Source organism: Helicoverpa zea, chromosome 7 (assembly GCF_022581195.2).
Source record: "Helicoverpa zea isolate HzStark_Cry1AcR chromosome 7, ilHelZeax1.1, whole genome shotgun sequence".
NCBI lineage: Eukaryota > Metazoa > Arthropoda > Insecta > Lepidoptera > Noctuidae > Helicoverpa > Helicoverpa zea.
Genome location: NC_061458.1, coordinates 10,201,124 through 10,220,753, shown reverse-complemented (window position 1 = coordinate 10,220,753; position 19,630 = coordinate 10,201,124). Strand labels below are relative to the sequence as shown.

At 37.7% G+C, this 19,630-nt stretch overlaps 1 protein-coding gene across 1 annotated transcript in view; it reads right to left on the bottom strand.

Annotated features, from left to right (window-relative positions):
* The window catches only part of LOC124631700, a 113,260-nt gene that overhangs the window by 4,496 nt on the left and 89,134 nt on the right, over positions 1–19,630 (bottom strand). The window contains exons 3-14 of the mRNA XM_047166250.1: positions 9,812–9,933; positions 5,266–6,072; positions 5,047–5,187; positions 4,740–4,864; positions 4,530–4,658; positions 3,810–3,978; positions 3,309–3,472; positions 2,971–3,138; positions 2,446–2,648; positions 1,666–1,831; positions 574–707; positions 36–153 (exon numbers count right to left, since the gene is read on the bottom strand). Coding sequence (XP_047022206.1) covers positions 36–153; positions 574–707; positions 1,666–1,831; positions 2,446–2,648; positions 2,971–3,138; positions 3,309–3,472; positions 3,810–3,978; positions 4,530–4,658; positions 4,740–4,864; positions 5,047–5,187; positions 5,266–6,072; positions 9,812–9,933 — 2,446 coding nt within the window. The remainder of the gene's footprint in view (positions 1–35; positions 154–573; positions 708–1,665; positions 1,832–2,445; positions 2,649–2,970; positions 3,139–3,308; positions 3,473–3,809; positions 3,979–4,529; positions 4,659–4,739; positions 4,865–5,046; positions 5,188–5,265; positions 6,073–9,811; positions 9,934–19,630) is intronic.

Below are 19,630 nucleotides of genomic sequence, written 5' to 3'. Positions count from 1 at the left end.
TTGTAATTAGAGACTCAGGCACGTTTCAAACTTACCCTCTTCTTATTGGCACTATGAAGCGGAGACGCTTTGTCTCCTAACTTCTTATGATCTTTCTTATTGCGATAAGCTCGAGTTCGAAGAGCCACTTTCTTCTTAAGAGGTAGTTTTGACCTGAAACAAAAAAACACATAAAATTAAGCAAAAGCAAATTATATATTAATTTAATAATTTAATTTATATATTAATTTAATTAGTTAGTTAGAGCTATGCAGGTGTTTAAACATTGAAGGAAGACTTAAACTTCGTTCCTATAATCCCACCTACCGATTTGCTCACGGATTGATTGATTAATTGATTAACTATGTAATAATCCGTTAACAACACGAATCCTTACATAGGAACCGAACATAAATGCAGTTGTACAAACATGTATGACACATAAGGCCTCAATATTCTATGTAACTGTCGATTTACTTGCGCTCGGAATTTGACACTAATGTCAAAACTCTATCTCTAGAAGATCTCTAGTAAGCAAATCAGCAGATAGCTTCATTATTGGGAAGGACAGTTAGTGTAGAATGTATATTGTACCTGACAGCTGTATGAACGATCAGGCCCTGGTCGGCAGCGTCAGGCAGGCGGACGGTTTCAGTGGTGGACGAGTGGATGATGGTCACAGACTTGAGCTTCTTACCGTGCCGACCCAAGAAACGTGTGCTTGCCACCTAGAAAACAACCATAAGTTAGGTATTGTTTATAAAGGGTTTATTGTTGACAATATTTCTTATACGTAAATGATTTTATAGCCTATATGAGAATGAGGGCATTGAAATATAAAATATCTTTTACTTCGTGTTATGGAATACCTTTCATACTGCACGACACATCTAATATTATGGTAGCATTGTGATATTGGATAGTATTTTTTCACAGGCAAGGTATAAAGCCTTGGCTGTGAAAAAAATTCAAACCAGCATTTTTATAGAGTTTGGATTATTGGTGATAATATTTCTTATGCGTAAATGGTTTGTAGCCTATATGAGGATGAAGGTATTGAAATATTTTATTTGACTTTGTTATAAAAGGTACTCGTACGTTATTTAGCTTTACCTTGCCTATAAAAACTGCAAACAAATTCTAGCAAGTAAATACCGACAGATCATCTAGCCTACGTAAAAAGTATTGTCGATATACCTTCCCTGAGGAGTTAAACCTAAGCTAGACACTAACACTTAGTGTCGATTTCTACCGCAACATCAAGAGCGCTGCAGCATCGCTGAACAAAACAGTTTTAAGTTAAAACCTAAATAAAAAATAAGAAATATTGGACTACTTCGTGGAGTTCAGAACGGGTACGAGTGATTTTTTTGTATAAATGGGTACCAAAAGAAATCCGGTATCCATTCGTAATTTTGCTGTCTAGGCAGATGTCGGAAAAACTAGTAAATAACAGTCCCGATAAAAGGGTAAGTTGTCTATATTTCCGAATAAATCAATTTCATAACGTAAACGATGTACTAATAAGATTGTCAATTGGTTGAGACCACATACTGAAAAGTGAATGATAATAATATTTAAGTACAGTTCCAAAGAATCAGCTGAAGACCACAACACAACATTCTATGACACACAGCACAGAGACGGAACATTTAAACAATATTATTAATATAGATAGGTACTCACCAGTAGAGCAATAACCGCGAGCAGTATAAGCAGCACGGCGTACCAGTGCTTGAGCACCCAGCGCTTGAAGCCCGCGATGCTCTCGTCCGACAGCAGCAGCTTGCGCAGCGTCGCCAGCGGCCCTGACGGGTCCACCTCGCGGCAGCGTTGGAACACGTCGCAATAACTAGAATTTTATTAAAGTATGTTCGTTATCATCGTCAGCCTTTTTATCGCTCCGAGATGGATTGAGCATTAAAAGAAATAAAATATTTGTAAAACATATGACTTCACATTTATGGGTTTTATAATAAATCTGTCACAGCGTCGATTCTTAAACCCGAGAAGTCGTGACGTCTGCAATTTATGACTGAGCCTAGTCAACCTAAGGTGACAATCGGCAAAGAAATATAAATGCCAGCCGAGGGCAAAGGCGTCACGGGATTAGTCTCTCTATGACAGACGGCCACTTAACCACAGGGCGAAAGCGGCTTAAGCTGCTTAACCTTGATTTACCGATAAAATCAAGTTAGCACTGGCACACAGAAGCCGACTTCTGTGTGCCAGTGCTAACTTGTCAATCTATTTATTTGTCAGTCCAGTCTATTACGATAAAATTCTACTAATCCTACTTCCTACTATTATACATGTGAAAGTTTGTGAGAATGTATGGATGTATGTTTATTATTCTTTCACTCAAAAACGGCTGGGCCTATTTGGTTGAAATTTGGTATATACCATTGCCATCAATCGCGGAAGCTAGTATCTCTTTAATTTTGCCCCTTTTCGCAAATAACTTACCCATTATAATCATTGCACGGCGTGCCCGGCTTGGCATACATGTCGGGCACGTCGTAGGGCGCCGTGTTCCAGTCGAAGGAGGACATGCAGGCGCCTCCCGGCTTGCGGCAGCACAGCTCGCATGCCGACCGCGGATCGTCCTTACGTGCTGCACACTGGCATGACTCCAGGCCGTAGGCGAGGCAGATAGACCCTGTGCACTCCTGCAATGAAGAAGGTAAATAGATATTTTAGATATAGGTTGAATAAAAAGGAGTTATAAAATAACCTTCTGTCTCAAGTGTCACATATCCTCAAAATTATCAGCTCTTTAATTTTGTGCTTTCAATAATAAACCCGCCTGACTCTAAGACGCCCAAAGCTCTTTGAGAGAAGGCCAGGCTCAGCCTAGAAAACTCGTTAACAATGTAAACCCATCGTCTATTAGAAGACCTAATTTATCAATCGGATCATGGTTGTAGTAGACTCTTATATCTAAATCTGCAAGCTAGGTTCAGAAAATTTACAGGAGCATAAGAAACTTACGCCCATATAACAGACGAGCTCCTTATCGCAGCGAGTCCTATTGGGCTTGTGTCGGCTCGCGGGACAGTTGGCGCGCTTGCCGTCGCAGAACGCAGCGTCCCGACACCCGTTGTCCGACCGACATTTGTCGCCAAACTTCAGAGTGCAAGATGCCGTGCAGCATGGACCCTGGAATGTAACGAAGGTTTTCAAATTACGCGGAATTACTGGGTTTTTGCAGTTTTCATGAGTTGAAACTATCAAAGTTGTATTTAACTCTCAACACACTGAACTTGTATCATCAGAAGATATATAAAAGGCGTGATAAAAATACAAAAACATCCTCGATAATATCATACCTGGCTAGGACTGCACACGCTGTGTTCGGTAAGCGTGCATGGCTTATAATGCGGCCTCGCGGCCTGAGGACGGCAGCACACGTCGGTACATTCCGAAGCCCAGCCACAGTCGCATTCCTCGCCTTCCTCCACCACGCCGTTCCCGCAGATCGCCGGTTGAGGTTCTGCAAATTGTTTATTTCAGTTAGTAAAACAAGCAACTTCTAGAAATGGACAAAATAGGTTTTCGAAAACTTTCTTGCGGTTCTGTTATAACCAGCTAAAAAGTTTTGAACTCGGAAACAGATTTCGAGTAAACTAGGTATTTCAAGTGAATTTTGAGCTTTGCGCGCTCCTATAAGCACAAGATATTTTGAAAGCCAAAGAAGAAATTAACGTGCACATGGAGCGTCTGAAAATTACCGTACGATATTTAAGCATAGAAAGAGGCACCCAGGCATAAAAAAAAAATTATAACATTATCACTGGTAAGTACAGATAATGATGAAAATAAAAGCTTACCAGTAAAGCATCCCTTAGGTGATCTCGCCTTATTGTTGAGCACCGGGTCGATAGCTCTGAGCGAGCACGGCGAGAATTTGTTGTTGTTCTTCCTATCGCCGCTGGTGGCTCGCGCGAACATTATGTAGTTGCCGTCCTCGCCGAATGGCGTGCATACTTCTGGGTCGTGCTGGAATAAAAAAGACTTTATTGAGGACTTAAAATTTGTTTGATTAACTGAGGAATTCACCCCTAGCTTTAATTATTTTGGAATTAGTACATGACGGCCATATTGGAAAGCTAACGATAGCCTTTTGTACGCATAATATTCGCTCATTACCACTCTTGTGGATCTGTTATTGTAATCACATAATACATCGTTTTTATTATGCATTTCTTCTTACATTATATTCTCCTCAAAATAAATCCCACTCTATTACCTAATAACGCGCTTCGAACATACTTAGTCCAACGCGCAGTTCTTCGTAAACTATGTTCCAAGAATCAAGTTAGGCTGTAGTTTGTTAACGCAAGGCTGGCGGCAAAGATAGTAATGACATTTACGAATAGTTTTCGAAAGTTCTTCAGGAAGTCTGGCCTTCGCATCTATTTAGTAATCTTTAGCAAATTAGAAAATAACTTTATGTTCACGATAAACAATGTCGTTATAACTGAAAAGCCTGTTAAATTACCTACTATTGAAGGTTGTATAAAAGACAAAAGCCAATAATTACAACGTACCGGTGATCCGAAGTTGTGTCCGATCTCGTGCGCGAGTGTCACGTGCGAGACAGCCGGCGGCACGTGCTTCCCGTAATTCAAGAGCGTCACTATACCCGTGTTTAGGGACTTCATGCTGCCGCGGTAATGCTATCAAACAAATTATAAACGTATAGTACAAATAACCTATGTTAACCTATGTTATGTATTTATATAAAAGGTAATAATTACCCCATTTTTCTCGCAAACACCACCAGCGTTCTTCAGATCACCCGTCCAAGCGAGACCCAACGTACCCATTTCAAAATCACGATACGTAAACATGTACGCCAAACAAAAGGCATCGTAATCTTCCTCTGAAAGAAAATAAAACATAAATCTTCCTTATAATGAATTTCCTTATAGAAATTAAACAAGCCCTTTGGATTTAAGCACTTATAATTCATTAGTCTTGTATCTTAACTTTCTGTAATTGCTCTCCAGAGACAAGACCGCTCTTTTGAATGCTTAATTTAATATCGATGAAAAGTAAACATACCTGAAAAGAGCTCTAAATATTTTTCTACCCCGTAGTTATTTGGAAACCTATAAGCAGGGTCTTTCAATGCATCTAACGTGTGTACTTTAATTCTTTTGATCATAAACGTGATGTTGTCTGGCTTGCCGTCTTGGTTGAAGTCTGAAACAAGTTTTGCCATTAGTAAGAAAATTATAAATTAACTATATTCCTTGAGAAGAGCATAAATATGAGTATTACCGGTCACTTTGTATATCGCGTTAACTTTCTGGACGTGGCGTGTCATGACTTCAATGCAGGCTTCCTCTGAGCCGTATCTTTGATAGAACATGTGATCCGCCTGCAGGTACACGAGACACGTGGTTTTCCTGGGATCTACAGTCGCTCTTTTGTTCACATGGCGTCCATCGTCACTCGCGTTCGCGGACAACACAGTGTACCCCACTGGCTCTTTCTTAACTATATCCTTACTAACAGTTACTACTCCTGCTTTCGTTTTTATCACTTCGACGTGCGTCTTTGGCTTTGGTCTCGAGTCTTCAGAATCGAGTCGCACTTTAGTAATGAGGTTACTTTTATCGATTTTGGTTTTAGGTTTTCTCGTGCTTAACTTATCGACCGGCTCATTATTGCTGGTGTACGGAAAGTCTAAGTCTAAAGGTAATTCTGGATTTTTCTTTGGCTCATCGTCTTGCATTTCGTCCTCGGGGAGCCATCTTTTTTTGCGTCTATGTATTTCACTGCGGAGATCTTCAGTAAAATTGTTCATGGATGAGTCTTTAAGGTTTCGTTGATCAGTAAATAATTCAACTTCTTGTCCTAAAGTTCTTTTCATATGAAGCAGGTGTGATGCGCACGGTGCTCCTTCACTTGTGTCATGCGGATGCTGGACGTCTGACCTTCGATATACAACACTATGCATGTTTGGATGGTCTATGTTATATCTAGATATAGGCTCCACATAGTACTCTTCTGTAGGAGTCCAAATCGTTCCATCAAAAAGTCCATCAGCTGTGATAACTCCGTAGACGTGGGATGACTCATCATCTAAAATACAAGAGTATTTGTAAAATTTATTCATAATCGCAACTTTCATAGTTGTAAATAAACAGAGACTTTATCTGGACGTTTAATATAAGGACTTCAAAATAAGCCTTTGAAATACAAACAACTCGGGGACGCTCAAATAAATGGCAGGCGATATTTTATGCAAACTAATTCGAGGTGCAAAGAGCCTCGGGACTCTGAATGAATTAAAATCACAACTTGCAGTCGCAGTAGGGGAGGGATTGAAACCGCTCATAAATAACGGTAATTACTGCTCTCACCTACACTCTGTTTCTCCTTCATTCATCTTCTAGCAACGGGTAATAAGCAAAAATCACCGGTGTAATACAACCACCCTAAACTTGTAATGGGCCAGATATCTTCTGGTAATTGTTTATAATGAGCTTCTCAGATAAATCAGAGGCAGCATTATAACGGTCGGCCGAATCATAGGAACAAGATTTTTGAATAATGGTGAAGCGTAACTTAACCGAAGCCGTCTGGCCCCAATTCTTATGGAATTTTGATTTTGGAACAAAGGGAAAATTTTATTAATTGGATGGGATATTCAAGGGGCTCCTGATTTTTATGTAATATTTTTTGCATATTGTGAATGCTATTGTCGTTTTCGTCCCTGGTCTAGATATGAAAGAATTATAAAATTAACAACGTATTTACTATGAATGCAAATATACAAAAAGACGAATTTGCAAGAAACATACTTCATTAAACTTACGAAGTAATTTGTTCAAAATTCACTTTGTCTCCAGCGTTCCAGATGGGTCGCAGCACATAATTTCCTTTTATTAAGTTAGTCACAGAATGTAGAAGTTTGTTGGGCTCATGTTTAATTGGTTGTTTCAAAGACTTGGGAAATAAGTGAAGGGTTGGAGTATGTCTAAAGTACTCAACTAAATTATATTTTAATTAAAGCAAAACGGAATTTTGTAACGAAGTTACGGATGGCTGAGTTATTTTGTAACGTTTGTGTTGGAAGAAAATGAGAGCTTTTGCGTTTACTCAAATAAACAACGGCAAGTCATAAAAACAAACTCCATGTCAAGACTTTATAAGTTGTATATCGTTGTAGTTTACTGTGTAAAACGTATTTTAGAATAGACCACTTCCAATCTGACCGTTCATTAGTTAATTTAAAGTATCGGTCGTGCCATGAAACTGTTAATTTGTTAACTTAATAAGGACACAGTCATTTTGCCAGGACTTTCACTCTTAATTAAAAGAAACCTCGTACAAAGCTGTAATTCGTTTAAGGAAAACAATTTGATTCCTCAGTTCTCCGAACAATTACTGTTGGGTACGGATAAAAACGAATGTTCCCAACTGCAATGATGGAAATTTACAAATCGTTTCGTTTGTACATCGAGTTTTTTCGAACTGGGGATTTGAATCAAAAGCAATTTATGTTGGTGTATTCTTGAAACATTGCATCAATAAATATTTTTAATTAAATCGTATCTCTGTTTATTTTATTTATCACTGTTTAGTACTTTATCAGTTTACTAAAGTAATAAATAAATCACAGCTGTTTTGAGGAAACCAAATTAGAATTGTGAAGGCAGCACTGATTGACGGTGAGATAGCAAATTTTTGTATTAAAATATGAATAGGGCAAATGGGGCGACGTGACACTGCTGGGCCAAGGGCGGGTGAAACCACGGAAAACAGCCAGAAAACGTGTTCAGAAGTTACAACTTCGTAATCCCTTGAAACGCTATTTTACTGAAATAAATCATTATGTTTTGTTGGCCAAAACACTGCCTATTCCAGCGAGCATCCACTCAAACATAGGTTGAAGATCCAATGGAACTGCACATTCCAATAAGCCATGTAGGCACTTAACATCGGTTAAGCCATTGAATGCCTGTCGTGTACTATGCTAACGATGCAATATGCCTATACCGCGATTTGGCCCGACTAGCTCAGGTATGTCCGTGGAATTCGGTAAAGTATTAAGAGCCCTGCCTCACATCGTGGATTAGGAGGTTGCATGAATTGGCACAAACGAGTCGGCTCGCACGTGACTGCTTTTGCTACAGTTCCTCATTGTACAGGGCTGACGATTGCTATGAGAAACTACATGTTATGAGACTATTTATGTGTCTTTCAAATACTAACAAACTTAATTCGTTTAAATCAATTTGCAATTAACTTTGAATCTTTAATAAAGCTTTTTTTAAACCTTTAGTTTAATAAGCTTTTTATAAAAACCTTATAATAGACAAAGCTATCATTTCTATTCATTAGATTCAAAAAATATTATAAATCTTAATAAAACTCTTAAAAGCTGAGCAAGAAACCATTACAAAGATAGGATGTCATTTCTTTCAGTTTAATTAAATCCCTTAATTTTGTACGGACGTCCGTAATTATAGAAGAAAAGAGAAGTTCCACAAAGGAAACGGGGAAAAGATTAATATTGTAGCTACTTAAGAATTATGTTATCGATATTGTAGGATTGGTAGTACCGGCAACCCTGCGCACATCTCAGTTGGCTAAGACCCGGGATTACATCACTAATGCTTATCTGATGCCGCGGCTACATTATGTGATGTTTTATTGTGTTTATCGCAACGTCTCTGTGTGTTTAACGCGCCAATTACTTGGCTCGGTCGACCGCTATTATAATATCGAATTCGTATTTTAATTACTGGGTCGGATGCTAAGATTTAATAACAATAATGGTTTATATTTGGTTCTCTTACCAAATATAAACCATTATTGTTTACAAATATAAATATAAACCATTAGACTTAATTATGCCTTCGACGTAACTGAGAGGCGATTGATCCGACCTGAATAAAAGCCAGGTTTAAAAGGTTACAATTTTGTTGGTGATAGCAGTACCTAAATAATGCTTACAGTCTGATGAAATTAAATTACGATCAAGTCCTTTTTTGTTACAGTAGTGACCTCAACGTGAGTTACAATCACATAGCCAGTAAACCTCTGTAAGATGCCGTTCACTTTCACGTTTAACAGGTTACATCATATCAGGCGAAACTTTTAGGCTAGACTGAACTTTACACTATAAATTTAAGCACATAACTCACATCTAACGTTCATTTTTGCGAAAAGTAAGGGAACATTTCTTTTTGCTAAAAAGAATTTTGTAAAGAGAAATAGCTCGGAAATAATAGCTGGCTTTGGTGAAAACTTTTGACATGATAAGGTTGTTTAAGTTAGTTAAGAGCTGATAAGAATGTTGTTGAAAGCTAGGCTGTAAATCTCGATTGAAGCGCTGAATTTCATGCTATGGTCGGGAATAAAGTGTTGGTTTACTATTTTAATCGGCCGGATTGATTTATTGGTTAGGTAAGTATGATTAGAATTAAGGGCGAATTAATCCAAATTCACGATCATTTGGAGGATGAAATATACAGACGTATTCCGTCCGTATAGTTTCCGCCAAGTTTCCGAAAAATGTAAGCTTTTTGTATAACTATATTAAGATAAGGACTGCCGTTGTGTGGCCTTAATACTAGGTTAAAATAGCGCTAATTAGCGACAGTTTACCGCAACACAATAGCTAATTTCCCCACAGATGATTATTATAATTCTGAGAGATGGGAACCAATTTGTATTCTTTCACACGCATTACTTTTTATATCCTAAACAAGATGTTCAGGTCCATCTACCATTATTTTAAATAATTGAGTGCCAGTCCCGTTTTGTACAGTTCTTAAAATCTGTAATTTAAAATGTGTGGTGTCTAACTGACCTTCCAGCTTCCCCGAGTAAACTTTGGCAGGGTTGAACTCCACTTGACCGCCCGTAGAATGGAACTGGACGCCGTCCGCGAATACTGAACTTGGATCCGGTCGCAGCACCAACTTGAACTCCCTGAAACATTAAAAGCAAAATTAAATAATGTTGTTAAAGAAACACTTAATGTCCTAGTCCACCTAGTTCTATATGATAGCTTACACAATAACGAAGTTGCAAGTATTGCGGGGTTATTGAATATTGAATAAGACTGGGGAGGAGGCCATAAAAGCGCTAGGTTAGATATAGTACTACCTAAGAATAAGCCGCAATGGCCTCCGACCCTTATCACAGGGTTACTAAAACATCAACGTGAGTGCTTAGCTATAGTTAGAAAAGACTCAGGTAGCAACATGATTACGTAAAGAATTTGCAGAAAATCTTGTATCCACTTATTCTGCTTTAATCGATATTGTTCTAAGAGCAACATCCATTGTAAATGCAAAAGTCATCTTTATGGTCCCAGTAATAAGCTCGCGGAGGTGAAGTGCTCAAAGTTTCGCCGTGAAATAATACGTCCGACCTCATATTATGTTCATACAGCACGTACAACTAATTATGATTTAATGCTATTCACACTGAGTTCAAACTGTTCGTATTAAAATGTAGAGCACCAGTGTAATGGCTAATAAATCAGACGTATAATTCTGATATACTGGGCCTCGTGCCCTTTTAATGTTTTTAGTTGAGTAACTTTTATTTAAGGTACGTTTTAGTAATATTAAGGTAATAGCGACAAGCGGGCGGGATACGAGGATAGCCAGTATCCCGGATATGTTCTGCCCATGCTTGTGAATTTTAATGATACAAACCGTCTTAGGAATCGTTTTAAAATCAAATTTCCGGCTTGAAATAACGTTAGTTGTGGGACGAGGATACGACAGTCAGATTGATTATAACCTATACTGATGTGAGAAAACAACATTCTGAGGGTGACCTCACGAGGGCCGCCATAATTAATGTAAGAGGTATGGTACGAGGAAAACGTGTTCACCATCATCACGGATTACTTTGGATGGTCTCCATTACAAATGTATAGCTTAACTTTCATAGATTAAAATGACAAAGTCGAGTAATCTTATAAAACCAAGAAGATTAAGATTGAAGGATTTGTTAAACAATTCCCGGAGGAGTCAAGAGTGGCTTTGACAAGTTACCGCACAAGCAATTCTCGTATTCTGTAACATGACTCTGAATACAATAACGTCTCATGATAGTATTGTTATCCTACAAAGGATTCTCTCCAAATACATTTATTCTTAGTGAAGCGACATCAAGCGACGTGAAACATTTATTTGTGACTCAAGTGATTTTATTTTCATTGTGGACAAAGTAAAACTTTATCTTTACTTTTCTATTTCAAGTGACGTTATTGCGTAATAAAAGTTTACAACAAGCAGCCGAAAAACTAGTCGGTAGATAATATTTATCTAAAGAAGAAAGAAGCCTTTAATCAATGTTAAACCGAAAGCCTGAAAGTGCATCTATTTAGCAGAATCTAATACAATATAATAGGTTGTTGAGCAGTCGACAGTCGAGGTATCATAATCAGAATGAATCGCATCACTATTTACGAGGCAGATTTGAAGACGTCTGATGTAGGGCGTTTGTAACTCAATAAAATTTTCACAATTCCCCCAGATTGGACGTCAGAAGCGGCACTAACGAGCGGTATCTAATGATGTTAGTCGAATAGACGGTCGAATGTCTCCCCTGTTTGTCTGATCTAACTTCGTTATAGGAAAACTTGCTCTGATTCCAATTCAACAAAACCGATGAAGTGTCCTCGACTGCGGAACGAAGGTATTCACTGCGGTGTGGCTGATCATTATTTTCAGCACGATTTTTACGTTTACACGACGTGAGGATATTCGGGAGACATGAGGCATCAATATTATGCCATGCGTTGATACGCTAGGAGCGTCGCTTCGCAGCGTTCTAATATTTCCCTAAAGCTTTGGTTTCCTAGGAAAGCGGTGCCGTCATATAGCGGCCGTAATACAGCGGTGAATGACGTCACCAGAACGTTGTCTATGTAAACAAAATGGGGCGGTTTCCTAGAGAGCGGTAACTGACGCCGTAACTTCAAAAAGCGGTGCCGCCATTTGAATGACGGCCGTCTTGACGGTGTCAGATAGTTTGGTGAACGTTTTATTGAAAGCGGTGAAACTTTTTTAATACGTATTTGTGTTTTTTTTTCGGAACAACGTCAAAAATTTGTTACAACTCTTGGAGCAGCGAGGACGACGAAATTTTAATAGATTTCGTTCGTAACCACGAAGCAATATATAATATAAAAAGTAAAGATTATAGAAAAAGTCAACTAAAACAGAATTGGTGTCGTGAAATTTGAGAAATATTAAATAAAACAGGTTAGTAAGTATGATACAACTAACAAAAAGTTTATGACGGTGTGTTAAAACGGCCGTGGAACTTTCCACATGTCATCACCGTAAAGACGGCCGTCTATTTGCGTCCGTAATATGACGGTCGCTATATGACGGCACCGCTTTCCTAGGAAACCCAAGCTTTAAGCTTTGGTTTCCTAGGAAAGCGGTGCCGTCATGTAACGGCCGTAATACAGCGGTGAACGACGTTACTAGAACGTTGTCTATGTAAACAAAATGGGGCGGTTTCCTAGAGAGCGGTAACTGACGCCGTAACTTCAAAAAGCGGTGCCGCCATTTGCATGACGGCCGTCTTGACGGTGTCAGATAGTTTGGTGAACGTTTTATTGAAAGCGGTGAAGCTTTTTTAATACGTATTTGTGTTTTTTTTTGGAACAACGTCAAATATGAGTTCCAACTCTTGGAGCAGCGAGGACGACGAAATTTAAATAGATTTTGTTCGTAACCACGAAGCAATAAATAATATAAAAAGTAAAGATTTTAGAAAAAGTCAACTAAAACAGAATTGGTGTCGTGAAATTTGATAAATATTAAATAAAACAGGTTAGTAAGTATAAGACAACTAACAAAAAGTTTATGACGGTGTGTTAAAACGGCCGTGGAACTTTCCACATGTCATCACCGTAAAGACGACCGTCTATTTGCGTCCGTAATATTACGGCCGCTATATGACGGCACCGCTTTCCTAGGAAACCCAAGCTTAAGGGAATAAACAATAGGAAAAGTGTTTTCACATTACCAGTCCAGATCGTTTGAAATAAGAACTTTTTTAACTATTTGCCATTCACATTTTTACCTACCTTTATCAGTTGTTAGGTTAATTTAGTCTAAACAAGACCCTAACATTTTTTACAGAAATACAATCTTATTTTACTTTTTTCTCCAGACGTAAAAATCTTTCGAGACCATCTGAAATGTCTCCTATTTATATTACTGCTGAGATTATCATTAGTGTTTTTCTTAATGTAAAGGTGATTTATTTTAGAACATTCTATTTTTTATATTAGTACGAAGAAGAGACGCTTACTTAACTTAATTTAAAAGAACGTTTAATATCTCTAAAAAAGTTCAAACTTTGCTGACGTAAAGCATATCGACTTCGAGTTTAAGTACCCGGGAGCAATTACCGTCTTAGTAATTAGTCAGATATTCATGTAAAGGCAAGATATATTATAAAAATTACTTTGTCATTTATAAATTGAGTGTGCGAGACAGAATTTTGCCTAGTCTATTGATTGCCAACCGGATTTCTAACTTGATTAACGAATTAATTACCTGAGTAATTCCATTGGACCCACGAAATTAACTTGAAATAGTCTCAGGGGTAATATTTAACTCAGGCCGGAGTAAATATTAATAAGTCGACAACTTATATTTGCTGGGGTTTAGGAACTTAGTCCCGTAACGAGATTATTGCGGCGGTTTATTGAGTTGACGTCGGAACTCGCCTGAACTATAGAGTAAAACATTATTTTATTGTGTACTCCAGAAAAAGAACTTGTTTATCCGTACGGATATAGAAATGGTGAAATATTTATTAAGAATTCGCTGAGAAAACCCCATAACTGATTCAAACTTGGTAAAATGGAACTTGAAATCAGATGTTTTGTATGACTTCGTTCAACCATTTAATTTAATAAAAGAAGTCGGCGAGCATCTTTATTTTTAGGACACTAATTTGGTCCGAGAAAGGGACACAGAAAATAAAACGAAATTTCTTTGCGTTTCCACGTCTTTAGCAGCCAAACAGAGTCGACAATGATTAATAAACAAGGCGTTTAAGTCGAAACAAAGTGACAGCGAAAATTCCGCCTTAACTTTTATTACGAAGTTGGAGTACATCAGCCGTTCGTCCATCCCTATTTGCTGAGGGTAGATCAGACCTGAAAACTCTGTAAGAAGTTATTAGCGAAGGCAATTTCCAGAAGCCATTAGTCATTTCTGGTAACAAACAGGCTTGTAGGCGGCCTGGAGGCTCCTCGCAGTGTAATTGTGGGAACCGGAGCGCGAGAATATTAAGTGACGACGTCACGGGGAAGTGGCTTCACGTACGCTCACCGCTGTAATTGAACTGAAGCCTAATCTTGTCTTCTCAAAATAGGTTCCATATACCCAACCTAGGGCGTCTAATTATTACAGCCAACTACCTGAATTGAAAAGGAATCTTTTAATGAATTTGTAATTCTGCAAAATTTCCCTTTATAGGTACTGTGATCTTTGAAAGTCATCCTGAAACTTTTAAAATGGACGAAAAATTCTGTCATCAGATTTTTATCTGTTCATGCATGCGAACATAACCGCCAGTAATTTGAACCTTCGTAAAAGGTAGGGATCGTGAAATTGTGAAAGAAAAGTTTCATTGCGTTTTGTCTAATGAAAAGTTCTTGGAATTGTTCAAAGTTTCGGTTTGGTCAATAGCTCGTTTGAGAAACAATCAAACTTGTGGTCAGTTTGACATGATATTCATTATCCATTTGTAATAATACCCAGCGTTTATTACTAATAACTTTGAGTACTCATTATCATTTTTAATCATTGATGTAGAAACTTTCTTTTAAGTGGAAATTCCTTTTAGTAGCTACTATTCATAATCCACTTTGCTCCAGTTAATAGGCTTAAAACTTTCGCCAAAGATTTTTGAAATTGGGGCAATGTATTGAATTGCCTATCTATCTAATTACGATATCGGTATAGCGCCCTAATTATCTAGTGACATAAACAAAAACAAATATGCCTACAAGGCTTTACTAAGCCACTTGTAAAGCACAATGAAGTTATTGTTCACTAATGAAGGCAATTATGTGTAATTAATTCTACCTTACAATAATTATGATTTTAAAGTTATACAACCCAAAGGGCTTTACGATGTTTTCTCTACAGAGACATTAATATAAAACTAATTTATACCTTCCCAAGTAATAATTCCTTAAATTTCAGTCTAAATAATTAGACTAATTTCGACCTTGATAATATCGTCACGATATTTGAGTAAGCGAGCGTTTAATTAATTAAATTTGGAAACTTACTAGAGTTTAATTTGAATAATCTACAAATAAACCGGGGGACTCGTTATAAAAGTAAGGTGGGATAAAGCGTGAGCGGGGGCTGTTCATTTTTATATTAAAATTTTAATAGGAGTCTGAATCCAGAGCTTTCGAGATTAGATGGCGGTGTACGTAGCACAGGTTTACTCGCCGTGATGAAGGTACGCTCGATGACACAACGTTTACCGTCACCAAAATATATTAAAGCCAATTTTTCCCAGATCTGCTTTTAATTAAGTATGAATATTTTATTAAAGTGAGGTCTATAACGGTAACGGTTATGAATAAATTGTTGTAATATTTAATTAAAAACAAATAAAAGTGACCTGAATAAATGATACGGCTATTCGCTTTTATTAAAAAATATAGTAACAATTTCCGTGTAAATTGAGCGCACATTTCACTGTTGAGTGCTGGGCTCGTACCAGCTCGCACACTTGGGCAGGCCGCAAATCACATGGTCTTCAGCTTTATGTTCCATTTAGTGCCGCCCTGCGCAGCCGGCCACGCTACGTTTATTTCCGCTCTATAACACTCTGTTACACTATTAATTTCTACCTAACAACAGTTGCTTGCAAACATTTAAGCTAAGTTATATTGTGTTATAGTGTCCCTGTCTGGGAACATAAATTAATTATTATTAACATAACCTAACCTGTGACATGAAATTTAAAAAAATGTTGATTACCTAGTTGTGTAGGCTTTTCCTAATCTACTACCCCCTTACTTATAAAATCTCTAATCACCTTCTAAGCAACATTTTAACTAATCTCTACTTAAAGTCTTAAGTAGTGATTAAATGTTAGTTAAGACATGCTTAAGCAACGTTTATAAGTAAGAATTTTCTTAAACAGCCCTTAAGTATTACTTATATTTAATTCACGTTTATACGTAAGGCTGATAGTGTTTATCCTTGGCAACTTCTTTTCTGCCAAGTAGTCTGTGGTTGTCAAACGACCAGGCTTTTTCGACGGTGCCGGCGCCTTCGGCAATCTTAGTTGACCTCTCGGCCTTCTCTCTAAGTACCTCATTCCAGTTATTCAAATATTAACTCAAATGTGATGCGAAAAATTTCGTAGGCGTGGAAAAAGTAGCACATTCCATATACAGTGCGGCATTATGTGTAAATCCAGTTGTAAAACATGTCACGTAGCGTTGTTAACAGCTAAACACTAAATTTTGTTGCGGTGTGTCCGCGCCTGTCGCATTTCATGCTGTGCACACAATACGCACTGAGTTGCGTTACATATTAAAATATGCAAAACGTATTATTACCAAAAGTTTGTAATCCTAGTGAAAACATTGTTTGCGGTTTGAATGATCCCATTTGATACTTTAGTGAATATGGTTTTCATTAAACAAGCAGGCAGTCAGAAATATTTTTCAACGATTTTTTCAGGCCCTATGTTACAATGTACTTGAATAGAAAAAGCTTTAACCAATAAGTTAACGTTAAACTAATAGGTTCTGCAAATAATCTACCGTACAGCCATAAATTCGATGACCAATAAACGGAGCGAAGCACCGCTTTAGCATTTAATATGATTAAAAAGCCTAAAAACAAAAAAGCCTCCCTCTACCTACGCATTGTGTTTGACAAACATCACAACATGATTTAGGATTTCAGTAGACACGCGTGCTCAGTCTACCAGTTTATTTAACGAAAAATCAATAATGACATGTCGGTCGGTTTTCACGCTTATTTATACAAAATGTACAACGTATTTCGTGGTTGGATGTGCCGCATTACATTAATCTCTTTGATGTTACCTGTGAAGCGTAATTTAAATTTAAACACCTTTCTGTACTTTTGTCTCTGTTTGTGGTGAATACTCTCGTTGCGAGTCGATGGTTCGCTCCAATTTCAAGCTTCAACGCGGTTTTGCGTGGTGCCTTATCACGACGTCTTATGTAACTAACTTTAATCTACTACCGCACCAATTTGTTTATACATTTCGTGCTTACGCTCGGTACTTTCATCACCATTATAATAAATATGAATGGACCATAAAGAAATTCGGCTCGCTGTTTCCAAAACTATTTAGTTCATATTAAATACGGTTCGCAGAAATTTGGCGTAGCCATCTGTTTATAATGGCTTCAAGAAATAAACAAATTTAATTAAGGTCTAGTTATTTCAATAGTGCCTTAGTTCACAGCGATACAATATATGTAAGTGCTTACATACTGAAATTTAAAAATGTATATATAGGCGTAATGGGACTCGCTGTTACGTCGTCACAGCACATTTTTCATACCGTGCGCAAAGGAAGAAAATGCGAGGGAGGCAGAAAGCTAATTTAAATACACCAGGCAGAGGTAAATTCCTTTTACGCTCATTTCTCGAGGGTTAAATTCTCATCTCGGGTGGATCGTCTCCGTCAAACTATGACGTCCGCCTTTAATACAGACTCAATCGACCGCGAGCACAGGATTTCCTCTATTCGAATGAAATTATCTGACATCCGTATACGATACACATGAAAAATAAAGTTTGGGCGTTCTATTTTTAGATGATTGATTTATCTTCAATCATATCAACGAATGCTGAAAATGTTATTGTATCAATCACGAATAGGTATAGGTGCCTACACTACCTACGTATTTTGTGGTTAACAAGAACTAATTGTCCGGTGGCAAAGTTAAAAATATGTACATTGGATTAAAAAATCCGAGGCAATGTTGTGGTGAATAATTTGGAGCAGACGTCAGACTAGATTAGTATGTGCAAAGCAGTGGAACAGTTTGTTAGCATCTGGATACAGCGCCAGTACACGGCGGCGTCACGTCCCGAGTGCAACAACATCAGATAAAATCTAGCGGATTTTACACTTTGCAGCGAAAATTAAAACGAACTTTGTTATCTCAAGTTAAATCTCGCGTCGTGTTTTTCTCGTCCATTATGATAAATTGGCGTGTAAACAAATAAGTTGACTTTTACTCATTACGTAAATTAGAGAGTGAAGTTTAATTAAGGATAATGGAGTCGTTAAAGAATTTTGTAACGAGTTTATGGAATAGAGGTTTAACGTCCTGGCTTTCTGGTTCAATTACATGTAATTAGACTGTTATGAAGGTACTTCTATCTAATCAATTTTCCGACAAAGACAACGCAAGGAAGAAGAACTTCCTTTCTAGAATATACGACTCTGCGTTTTGATACACAGCTACTATTTATGGGTAAAGTTAAAGTCTAATAGAGTGGGTAACATTAGTTGTTGGAGTCGCAGGTGTTACGCGGCAACAACGCTCTAATCACTAAAGTCAAGCACTCGGTGATTCAGTGCTTAATGCGTTTAAACTTTAATGGTATTCGTGTTGTATTAATTGCGACGAAGGATAACTGGTTAAACCTGATGATTACTATACATACCTGTTTATGTTACAAGATTTTAGATTATGTCTCGTTCTATGACTATTGTGGAGTGATCAATCGATAACTTTTGAGTTTTTTTTTTGCTATATATATTAATAAATGGTCTAATTACATCTCCTAAGACTTTTATTTCGGAGACGTGACTTCAAAATCTCTCCAGCAGATGAACATAATATCTGTCTTATGTTTAAACTTCATGGGATGGCGATACCCGTGGAGTAAAGTGGCGGTTATTCTTAGCCTTAGCCGTGGCTGGACCGGTCCAGTCCGTGATCCCACTAGCGTGACGAGACCATACCATTATGTGACCATTGCAGTTCGTTATGCGGACCACAGCCGTACAATTGGCCAGTAATACGATTAAAATGGAGTTTCAGTGTACCGGCGACGCTAAGCTATGCGTGTCGTTACTTGAAATGATTCTATTACCCGGCTTTTGGTGAAGCGGTTTTAATGTTCAGCTGAAAATTGTATTTGCGGTTCAGGTATAATCAGGGTGTGGAAAATAAAATTTTATTTTACTTTAATTAAAGTCAGTTAAAGATTATGCCGCACGACATTTGGATGACTTAGACTTTACTATTAGGGGGACATACATTTAATTGAACAATACAGTGAGGCACTAACATATTTTGGAGACCATATAGACTACCAAAATACCGCGCATCATCATCATAAAAGCACAAGTCAAACCCCAAAACATTACCCGTTTTTGTTTCCTTAACTAATCTACCACGCAGTTCCAATTCGGAGTAACAATTGAACCACTATCGCTCACAACTGCGCTCAAGAATAAAGTTGTTATCATCAATTGCAATCGGCTGTATCCTCCTTGTGCGTCCATTTGAATTGATTGACAGCCAATCATTTCGTTAACGATTCCAAACATAAAAGACAGTTCCTGTTATGAAAAACATGTCGTGCAATGAGGATTTCCTTTGGTTATG